Raw genomic sequence first — 12,276 nt, forward strand, 5'->3', positions numbered from 1 at the left:
AAATACACACCAAAATAATTTTCTACAAAAAAACCCTTCTGCAGAAGCTGTGTAGTCGAGTTACAAAGAGAACAAACAGTTGTGGTGTGGTTATGGAAGATGAGTCTTTTTGATGGAAGTGAATGTGCTGGTAACAATCACAGTTTAACCAAAGAAAGGCTGGATGTGTGTCATTTGAATTTGATTTTTCAAATTCAAATGACACTTAGTCCTTCATTGCTCTGTCACGGTTCTCAATACCAAAGAAGTCTATGGCAGTGAATGCAGAAGAGGCTAGTACCAAGAAATACTATCCTGATCAAAGATGTGTCTTCTGGCCAGACATGGCCACTGCTCATTATGTTCACAAGACGCATATGCCAAGTTGGACCATTACAGAATTTGATATGTCTCCCATAAAGTCAGTGTTCCAAATGTTCTCTCATTTGGTTTCAGTCGCAGATTTTGGTACCAACTAAAGCAAAAATTTTGTGAAAATAGTTCGGAAGCTGTGAAGGAATGGAGGATAGGATTGAGATCAAGCTTTGTCACTTCAAAGCTGACCACTTCGAGGTTAATGGAATGAGTTAAGAATGAAATTTGAATTGCAGCTTATCACATTCCTTATTATTTCATCTAAATTTTAAACAATTTGTCTGTATTCATAAAGTCCTTAGTTTAAAATAAATAAATGAATTTTAAACAATAAAATTTGTGCAGATTTTTAAGATCTACACCCTTAATTTTAATTGTAATGCAAAATTATTTATTTAACCAAATAAGTGTTATTAGAGATAACATTTGTTAAATATCAAATCAAATTTACAATTTTAGTAGATGAAAAATCAAGTTTCTTTTTACAGTTATTGATGTATTAAATATTTGATTATAATTCTTACATAAATGCAACCACATTTATGATTTATGACAATTAAATTTTTCGCAAATGATTGTCAAATTACCTCAGTCTGTATTAGTAGCATTAATGTAACCCAATGCAATTCAGCAATCATTTGACATTAAAAATAAGATTTATTGGTGTTTATATTTGTATTCAATTTTTCAATGTTGCTGTCAAATGATAGTGTTGTGAGATCAATGTTGAGCATAAATTAATACGTACTTTGTGAGAACAGAAAAAACAATATAGTGTTCAAAGCTGGAACTTAACTATTATCAATTTCACACCTTATGTCTTACAGCAATACTTTATTAAAAACAAACATTTTTGACTTAGTTTATGGGCCTGCTTCAGGTTTTACACGGAGTAAACCATTCAATTCGAATGTGAAGAACTTGTAAACAAGACCAAAAACGTTTGTTTTTAATAAAGTATTACTGGGAGACATAAGGAAGGTGTGAAATTGAACAGGAAAAAAGCACTAAAATAGCTTAAATGTGCAAACATTTTGTGCGTTATTCATAATGACTTCCATTTTGTTTCAATGGGAGGTGGTTCTACTTTTCTGTGCTTTGTATGTCAGTCATTTATTTTGCTAATCATGGAGATGACCGGTGAAAACAGAAATGTTTATTAAAGGAATTTAATTTCCTTGCATTTTCAAGAAAATAGATTATCCTAATAAACAATTTGAAATGAAGGGGTTAATTAATTTAAAATGATCTAAAATATCAAATATATTTTATGCTTTAGGATTATTTGTTAATTAAGCATTTACAAGTAAAACATGTCATAGAATAGGGTGCATTTTTTTGAAGCTAAGAACTCAATTTTAGAATATTGTAAAGAGTGATCATTTCTCTCGTTTTGAAATATGTTTGTAGGATAAGATTTGTTTTCTGTTCCTACATGTGAAACAGTCTTGCTACTAAAAATTGGAATATTTTAGAGATTTCTTGATTTGAGAATGAGAAAACTAAACATTTGAGGTGCCTAATTATTTCTTCTTTATGATTAGAATAATTAAAGTTCTATAATTTGAGAAGACAATATTCTACAAAACTTATAAAATTTTAATTTTTATGAAAGCTATTTCAAGTTGCTAAATCTGTAGTGATATAAGAATATCTAATAAAATAATATAAAAGATTAAATTTAATACTTCTCATGACATAAGAACACAACTTTCAAGTTATTTGTGCCCAGCTAAATAATGCAACAGTTTTTATTTAGAAAAATGTTGAAGCCAAATAATTTATAAAATATTGAAAAAATATGCTAGTAGTAACTCAAACAATAAATTTGTTTTCTAAACAGATAAAACATTGTAATGAACTGAACAAATATTGAGTAAAGAATGATACTGGAAAAGTTAATTTTTTCAAGTTGAAATTTAGAAATTTTTCCTACTTTTATTAAGAATAATGACTTTAAATTAAATTCAAATAAATTCAGATCTTTTAATGTAAATTTTTATATTTATTAGGAGCTACCCACCAGCTTGGCCATAAAACATTCGACTCAATTTTGCTGGTGGTGTTAGTCATATTAAACGTAACAACGGACGGGCAGAGAGGACTGGGGGGTGCTTCTCGATGCTCAGGAGGAAGGTATGTTCTTTTAATAATCGTATTTTAATAAAGTAAATAATAATTTTAAATATATTTTACTAATAATTATTAGTAAAATATATTTAATGAAATTATATTTAAAAATGTATATTATTAGTCATTAATATCAGATTTTAAAGGTAAAATTTAGACATTTTATGAAACTCTATTGACAATTTAATAAGGATTAAAGTTGAGTCTTGTAGGTAATCTGACAATAATAATTGCATCTTTCCACCTTTGCTGCAAGCTTTCAATTTTGTGAGCATAGAATGACTGAATTTTTATTTGAAGAAAGTCTTGACATCATTCTCATATGAGTATTGTCATTGAACTGCATATTGGCAATATGGATGCAAATACATGATAGTCAATTGCTGCCAAGTCTGTGCTTTAAGGTGGATGAGACAGAGCCTTCCAGTCCAGACTGCTGGCTTCTCTAAGGTCATCTTTGCTCTATGTGCTGGTATATTGCAATGATGATATCAGACCTTGTCAACTTTTGAATGAAGATAAAATCCATCCAATAAATAAAGTGTTGATTATAAATTTATAAATACATCTCACTAACCTTAATAATGCTTCGCAGTTGTTTTGTAACATACCAGAAACATTTTCAGTCCACCCTAGGACCTTCTTTGGATGGAGTTCTGGAAAAACCTTTTCTGGTGTGATTAGCATTCTATTCAGTTTCTGATGCATTCTAATTTTGAATGCTTCTATTGTCTAATTTCCTTTTTGAAATAAAATCTAATCACACTAGAAAAGGTTTTTTCCAGATCTCCATCCAAAGAAGGTCCTAGGGTGGACTGAAAATGTTTGTGGTATGTTACAAGACAACTGCAAAACATTATTAAGGTTAATCAGGTGTATTTTGAATGACGTTCTTTGATCTTGATGTTCAAACAATTCAATTGTTTACAGTTGAGTTCTTTCATGACAGTGATATTGGTTGGAAACAGCTCTGTCATAATGATGCTATGTAAATCCCACCAAATGCAGATCATCACTTTCTGCACCATTTGCCCTCTGACATTTGTAAAAGTTGATTGACCTTTGTTTACCCATAAACACTTGAATCTTACAGTGTAGTGTAAGAATCCACTTTTTTTCTTTGAGTTTGAAGAAAGATTTCAAGTGAGTGATGAAACATTCATCTGGACTTGCATCAACTGGAGAAGGTATACAAATTAAGCTAACTGGGTTCCACATGAATGCACAATAGAAAACAAATCTCAGAGATTTTCAATTTGTTTACCACTTTGTTTTTTCTTGTCATAAGAACAGGTTGTTTTGGACAGACTACTGAAATGCAATGAAAAACTGCAACATTAAACAATCTTATCATTGGTTGTCTTTCTGGGAACCTGTGCCTCCACTAAATTTACCACTATAAATTTCTGTCATATTACATTTAATGTTTCTTGTATTCTCAAATCACCTTTCTTTTAGCATTGATTTTATTTTAAGGAACAGGCATGAAGGAGATAGGTACAGGATATAAGAAAATCTGAAAATCAGATTGATTGCAAATAACTTACTTTTAATAAAACTGGGATTTCAGGGAATTTTGATTAAAATGATTTAAAACCTGTACATGGTCTTTATTTATCATTTGGCCTTGAACAAGTTTTTCTTCTGAATGGTTTTTTTGTTATCAAAGAATATCACTAATTTAATAATAATTTTTGACTTTTAAAGTCAGAATTTTTTTGTATATTTCTATCTATTGATTACCATTCTATGCATTGTCTGTGAATTGAAGATATCAGATTTTATCACTTAATATGATCAAATAAAGTTAGGAAAAAATCATCATTAACTGAAAAAGAACTTAGTATATTTTGAATGTGATCGTGTTCTAATCTGCAGTCAAACAATGTAGGATAAATACATACATCACATGATAATGAAAAATTAATTTTTAAGCCTTAAATTATTTCTGGGAGAGAGATGCTACTGGTTATCACATGATTTTTTTGAGATCTTAAAATATTTATCCAAATTATTATAAAATTTAATACAGTTTACTCTTGCTGATTGGAAACTGGTTGATTATGTCTTTTGTACTAGAGGGTTTTTATATAAAGGAAAGATAAGTCAAAAATGATTATAGGCAAATTTGAAAGGCTTTTAAAGGTCAATCTATGATTATGTTTTAGTTTTTTGCTGCAATGTTTAGCATAAAAACAAACATACATTAAAATTTTTTTTTTCCACCATGTTCAGGGGAAAATCAGAAGTGATCATGTATAAGAGGTGGGCACAAAACAGACTTATTTATAACCTGTATTTCAGCCTATAATATGACAGAATTTGCAACAAATTACAATTGACCAAAAATATATTTATTCAAAATTTAAGATATTTTAAACAATTAAACTAAAGATTAAATTTTAATAGTAGCTTGTCAATGATAAACTTGCTGTTCTGTCATAGTTTTTCGAGTATTACTATTGTTTGATTTATCCAATTAATAAATTTTGAATATCAAAGATGTTCACTAAACACCTCTGTAGAATTCTGTGAGCATCTTTGGCATTAGTAACGTAGCCTGATAAAATCCTTTGAATGATGTTGAAAATGTTAGTTATTAAAGAATTTGTGCTGGAATTTATCATTTTTTATGGTTCTATTAACAAATGTAAGTTGTCAAAAATGTTACCAGCCTCTTATTACTGTAGAAAGTATTTTACTGGTTAGTAGTAACTGTAACTATTTCTGAAAACAAAACAAAGAAAGAAGCTTGATATGGCAATGAATTTGAAGTAACTGGATTCTTATAAGGATAATATATGGGAGGGACCAAAAACATATAGTCACATATTGTAGATGAGCATAAATCAGAAGCGGTTGCAAATTAGAGGTTTTTTTCCCATTTAAATCAAATTTAAAATTTTGGAGAATTTTTTTTGCTGGTCACAAATGGGAAGTGGACACAAAATAGAATTGTTTTCAAAGGGAAGTGTTAGGGTAATTAGATTAGCAGCAATATTTTAACATGATTTCTTATAAATAAAAAAGTATGTGAATGAGCTTATACAGGAAAATAATTTCATTGATTTCTCATAAAAGCTCATTCATTATATTATTCATTAGGGATAAAGACTCAACATGGATGGATATCTTGAATCTTGTCTTTGCATGCTTTTATATTTCATTAATCTACATAAGTAAAAACAGATAAAATAACTAATTTGTCAATTTTTTAACACACATTCAGAAAACCTACTTTTTATTAAATAATGGCCTTTTGGCTTTAACAGACATTTCCTTGACCGAATTAGTCCATTTAATCAAGGTTTTACTATACTGAAATCTGTGATAATTACACTGTGACCTCCTTATAATAAGAGATAAAGACTTACTTTTTGAGACATTCCTGCAATTTATTATACAGATATTCATGTATACATAGTGAATTTCTCAGTTATACATATAATATATAGGTATATAAATTATATTTGCAATTATTATTAATAGGTATGTTCAAAAACTAATAACATATTTATTATTTAATTATTGTAAAAAGATTTTTATTTGGAATATTCATTTTAATTTTGGACACTTATTTATTTTCTTATATATATTTCATTATAAATTAATTTTTGTTATTTATTTGATTACATTGGAAATGATAAAATATTGCAGAAAAATCAAGTTAAAAACAAATTGGAAGTTAGATTTACTAAAGATTAAGTGTATATTCTAAATTAGTGATTGATGAATCACTAATTTAGAAAAAGTGACATTACTGCCATATAAGTCAATCTGAGGAAAATATAATTGACTAGAATGTCTTTGCATATTAACTAATTGATTTTGTACAATTCTTTTCAGGGACGAACCTCCTCGTCCAATAACCACTAGCGTAGGCTCCGCCATTCGCAGATGGGTACCTCCAAGCAGCATAAAACGAGATGCAATTACCCCTGAAGAAAAAAATGATCTCGTTTTCAGAAAAGTCAGAGGGTAACGTCGTATATTGATGAATTTATTTTTGTTTTTAATATAAAATTTCTCATACTAAAACTTTGTATACTAGCATCCTCAATAAGCTTACACCAGAGAAGTTCCACAAGCTGAGCGAGGAGTTACTCAGCATTGGACTTGACTCCACTCAGATATTGAAAGGTGTAATACTTCTGGTAAGTGAAATATGAAACTAAACAAACCTTTATTCGTCATGTTGAATGACAGCACACTTGGTATTCATCAGGAATTGGACTATAATTTTATAAGCGTACAGAAACGTTGCTGTTGTTCCAGCAAAAATCTTATTTTCACTTTACCGAGTGCCTAGTAGGTAATTTGCAGATTACCTAGATAATCTGAACATTACCTAGGTAATCTGAGAAATGGAATAATTTTCGCAGCTTTAACGGATCACCCTAGTTAATCTGCAGATTAGCTAGGTAATGCGCACATTAACGGATTTCAAGCTTTAGCGGTAACATATACACCATATTTACTCAAATATGAGATGCTTCCCTCCAGGTTTTAGTATCTCTGAAAATAGGGTATGTTTTAGATTCAATGTCATGTTATAATTTGCAACCTCTAGTGCAAGGTGTCTTATTTCTCTGTCACTAAATCCATTATGACTTTTAATGATTTTATTAGACCAATATTATATAATATATAATAGAAATATTTAAGACTATGTAAAAGATTGCATTTTTGATGATTATAAGTTCATTATAAGTTTGTTGGGACTATGATGGGACTTGATCTTTAACTACACAAATATTTATTATAACATATAACAATATGTACTAGTCTAACATACATCTAGGAGACCACTAAATGTGTCTACTCATTGATAGTAGCACACACTTCTGAAACCAGTTCTTTTGTTTCTTTTACATATACAGTGAAAACTGCTTAGGCGACCACCCGCATTCGACGGGCACCTGTCAAAACGGGCAAAAATTTTTGGCACAGAATAGTTTATCCATAGAGTCTTCGTATAAGTTACCTGTATTAAACGACCACCTGCGTAACGCGACCGCGGGCATCGATTTTTGGTCCGAAACAACATACAACACCTGTAATAAGCGACCACTTTCGCGAATGTATCTGGTCTAAACTCTCGTTCGAACCCATCCTGGGCACTTCTCCCACCCTTGGAATTAGGTGCAGGTGTTAATAAATTAGTCTAGCAACAAAGAAAATTCATTCCAGTTTGTTGGAAAATGTCCGAAATGCAAAGCGCTGTTGTTAGAAGATCGTATTAAAGTTATCACAATAGCAATTAGCGGCGAAGTTTAACTGTGGGAAAACGAAATTTATTTTACCGTAGACCTATAGTATTTTCCTTGGGGATGTAAAATATTGTACACGATAAAATTAATCGACTGATCTCATCGTTTGATAAAATCTATTTTTATTTATTTCTTTTGAAGCTCATATATAGTACACGTGCGATAAATAGTTACTGTATCAACCTACCTTATTTCCACGATATTTTTAGAAAAATAATATCCAAGTCATTTTCGCAGGCAAAATATTCAAGAAACAATAAGCACATTAATGCAAAAATCAGTTTTACTTCCTTTTTCGATTCCGCGATTGTAATGAAATCGTACGATGAGAAAAAATAATAAAATTGTTTTATTATTAATTAATAATTTTTCTTATTGTACTTAATTAATTAAGAAAATATTAAATATTAAAAATACAGTATTTTTAAAGTTAAAATAAGATTAAACTAACGAAAACCAAAAGCAAAGTGATGGAGAGATAGGACGCGCTTGTATATTGATGACGTAATACACGTAACTGAGAAGCGAACGAAAATAACCGAGTCGAATTAATTAAGTCGGAAAAAAGAAAGTGTGCATTATAATCGAGAAAATGCGAGTATTATATTAATTTTTAAAATATTGGTGTTAAATCTGTCTTATAATATCACGATGACTCCCGTAAATCGGGTTATCCGATAATATTAAAATACGATACCAATATAGCCCTATCGTTGAAAAAATTCGCTTATTTTTACTCACCTTGAGTTTTGCTTAGTAGAAATGGCTAAAAAGTGCGTAAAATACGTACGGAAATACAGTATTACGTCACCACCTGTCTAAAAGACCACTTTTTGAAAGAACCGTGGATGGTCGCCATAGACAGGTTTTACTGTATATATATTTATTTATTTATCTTCCTTTCTCTAACAGTTTTTTAATATGAATTATTGTGTATGTGAATGTACACTTACTTGCTAGTTAATAAAGTAGTTATATTTTTTAATTTTTTACAAGAATTACAAAATATTTGAAATGTAATCTTATACAGTATATATTTATTTTGTATTATTACAATGAGATATTTTTTCTGGATTTAATAAGCTTTCAATATAGATGATGAAAATCTGCTACAAAAGTCTATTTCTAGAATAAATTTAGTTATATAGTTTGGTTTTATATTGTAAAAGTAAACATTCATGTATATGTATGTAATTTTTTTTTTTTAACTTAGATCTTTGACAAAGCTTTAGATGAACCGAAGTACAGTTCTATGTATGCGCAGTTATGCCATAAATTATGTGAAGAAGCCCCAAATTTTGACTTTCCTTCAAATAGTTCAAGTAGTCATAGCAGCAACAATAACAACAGCAGTAATGTAAGTTAAAGTAAATCCTCTTTTCATGTTTTTATTTTTAGCAATTAAAGAAAGTCATTTGAATGATTTTTTAAACAATGGAAACTAAGTTTAGTAATTATTCTGGATAGTCAAAAATTCATTATAATTGCAATTGCAATTTGAAAAAATATTTTTTAAAATTTCATTGAACTTAGGCAAGTGATAAAATTGCATGATTGGCGTATGCTGTAAATTAGTTATGTCCTACATCACTTTATTACTTTATTTTGTTATTCTCATATTTTTTCTACAGATACCAATTACAGTATAATTAGAGTATAGTAGTATAATTACAGTATAGTAGGTATTTGGTACACAAAATAGTTTATTAATGTAGTAAAATATACTACAAACCATTTAAAAGTTTTAAACTTTTAATTTCTTATGAATCTGCCTTATTACAATTTTTTTCCCTGCTTTCCTAGAAATGGTATTTCTCTTATAATGTTTATAACTTTATTTTTCTATATTTAATCAAATATATATATATGCACATACAGAAAACAATATTGTTGTTTTTGTTTTTATTTCAAATTTGATTATGAATATGAAAAAATTCTTGCAATTCTATATTTTTTATGCAGTCTAATATCTTAATAAAACAATAAATACTTTTATCTTACTTATTCAGACAAAAATGAATTTATTTCTATTAAATATACCATATTCTCTGCCTTATACAATGCACTCATAATGTAGAAAATGTTATTTTAGAAAAAACAAACAGCAGTAGTTTTGAAGAACTGAGACATGAAATTTTAATGAAGAATCCAGAAAGATAATTGAGATAAGCAATTGTACTGTTTTAGCAAAGGCTCTTTACAATATATAAGAGAAAACTTAACAAATTATTAATGAGATTGATGATGGTGCCGTGTTTCATCTGTGTTAACCCTACAGTAAAATGGCAGTAACCAAATATATTGTCGTACTCATTCTAACAAATTGTAAATTTGGGTTAATTGAAGATTTGTTCATATAGATGAATATAGAACAAATGGTATAAATAATGAAATTATTAATTTTGTAGTGGGTAACAACAAGCTGAATGTGTTAGCTATTGTTTTTCACTATTAGAATTGTTATAATTTGCAGTTGACTGTTTCATTCTTGTTAATCTACGTTTACTGTATCAAAATTAAGCAGTTAAGTTTTAGCTTGATATTGCAGTTATTTAGGCTTCCTTTAACCTTAAGTGAAGAAATTATACTTAAAATCAATTTTTTTTTTTTTAAATATATAAACTTTTTATGTTTGAATATATAAAAATATAGAAACATCCTATTCCAAATTATATTTAGATATAAGCAAAATAATGTTGGAAATTTTTGGGCTAAAGTAAAAAAAAAATGAGATATATGAAATTTAATAAATATAATAAATTAAACTAGAAGATCTGGAAAAAGATTGATTTGGATTGGAATTCAGACCATATACCATATTTTTGTAGAACGATTGGCATGCTGGTGTATCTGGGGGAAACCATGAAATCAGATATTTCTGTATGGTAAAAGCCAGCATATCAGTTTAAGTGAGGTTATACATTCCTCTCTAGAGTTTGCATTAAAAAAAATGAAGGAGATACATGTAAAACTAAACCAGTTTTTATTCTAAAACTGTGAAACTGTCAGCATTACATCAAAAACTATGATTATATGTTTAATTTCTTCATTTTATCTTCTTTCTAGTGATGTAAAATACTTTTGGAATTCTGAAAGTGTTTTTTTTTTTTTTTTTTTTTTTTTTTTTTTTTTTTTTTTTTTTTTTTTAAAATACTTTTGGAATTCTGAAAGTGTTTTTTTTTTTTTTTTTTTTTTATCTGTATTTTATTGATTGATTGATTCAAAAACCCAAAACTAAAAATACTAAATTTATGAAACTCTCTGTAAATTATCTCAGCTTATGTCCATTATAAAGCTAATGTTAATACATTAGCTTTATGTGAAATTTGAGAGGAAGGTGTTATTTTTAAGGTGGGGTAGATTGTCAGTGCAGACCACACTAACTAACTAATACTACTAATATCAATAAGTGGTTAATTGTTTTATTGTTTTATAAATGAAAACTGTCTTCCTGATTTTAAATCAGTCAAATTACAATGTTGTTATTTTATTGTACTAGGAAGAATGTTTTCTTTAATGTCCAGATCTAACAAAACTAGTTGTTAATTAATTGATTTTACATTTTAGTTACAGTTTAATCAACATGCCAGTAACCCAGGGGTTTCCAGCAATGCTGGTCTCTCCTGTTTTTATGCAGCATGCCAGTCATTCCACAAAAATATAGTAAATTGGGCAAGTACATTTTGTTTTTGCCTATTCATGATTATTGCTCTTCAGATATTTATAAAATTAAAAATTATAGAATTCATAACTTTGTTGTGCCAGCTGGAGAGCTGCTGTGTTCACATACTTGGCTATAATCATCATTTATCTCAGTATGGTTGTTTTATTTTTGTATGGTAATTCTAAGTTATATATATGCTTGGAACAAGGTTAGGGTGGTATTTAGTTACAGTGTATAATTAGAATCTTTCTGGGTCAATCTTTTCTTCTGGATAGTCTGAAATTAATTAAATATACTTCTTTATAGATCTAACAGTCAGTCTGATCAGACTATAATTTAGTAAAATCCAGAAAGGTGTAATTTTACACAAGACTATATAAAGCTGAGATTGATCCATTTTAACAGCTAATAGCAATAAAACATTTAGAAAATAAAAGATTGAACTTTAATGTTTATTGTTTGATGTATGAGAAATTGAATATAATTGTATTTAGTTAATCAAATACTTCAAATTCTTGCTGTGCCAAACAACTGCATAGAGTAAAATGTTTATTTTAATTACTTTGGGCTCACGTATAATGATAACAAAAACTAAATAATTGAAATTCATATGAGGGCAGTAGGTTACCATGCAACCAAGATTAAGTGTATATTTAATAAGATAGACAAGGCATTACTCCCCAATACCACTAAACATATATAATATTACAGTCTGTTTCAAAATTATAAATACACCCAACTTTTTTCAATAACAAAAGCATTAACAATACAGTAGAGTTTCGAAAACTCGGCNATTGATCCATTTTAACAGCTAATAGCAATAAAACATTTAGAAAATAAAAGATTGAACTTTAATGT

The 12,276-nt window shown here is 28.6% G+C and overlaps 1 protein-coding gene across 1 annotated transcript in view; it reads left to right on the forward strand.

Moving 5' to 3' along the window:
• Positions 1 to 2,362: 2,362 nt before the first annotated feature.
• The window catches only part of LOC111637370 (eukaryotic translation initiation factor 4 gamma 2-like), a 40,669-nt gene continuing 30,755 nt past the window's right edge, over positions 2,363 to 12,276 (forward strand). Inside the window, exons 1-4 of the mRNA XM_023382845.1 lie at positions 2,363 to 2,490; positions 6,331 to 6,462; positions 6,536 to 6,638; positions 8,968 to 9,111. Coding sequence (XP_023238613.1) covers positions 9,007 to 9,111 — 105 coding nt within the window. The 5' untranslated portion in view covers positions 2,363 to 2,490; positions 6,331 to 6,462; positions 6,536 to 6,638; positions 8,968 to 9,006. The remainder of the gene's footprint in view (positions 2,491 to 6,330; positions 6,463 to 6,535; positions 6,639 to 8,967; positions 9,112 to 12,276) is intronic.

Source organism: Centruroides sculpturatus, unplaced genomic scaffold (genome assembly GCF_000671375.1).
Source record: "Centruroides sculpturatus isolate CEXI.00-Female unplaced genomic scaffold, Cexi_2.0 scaffold53, whole genome shotgun sequence".
Taxonomy (NCBI): Eukaryota; Metazoa; Arthropoda; class Arachnida; order Scorpiones; family Buthidae; genus Centruroides; species Centruroides sculpturatus.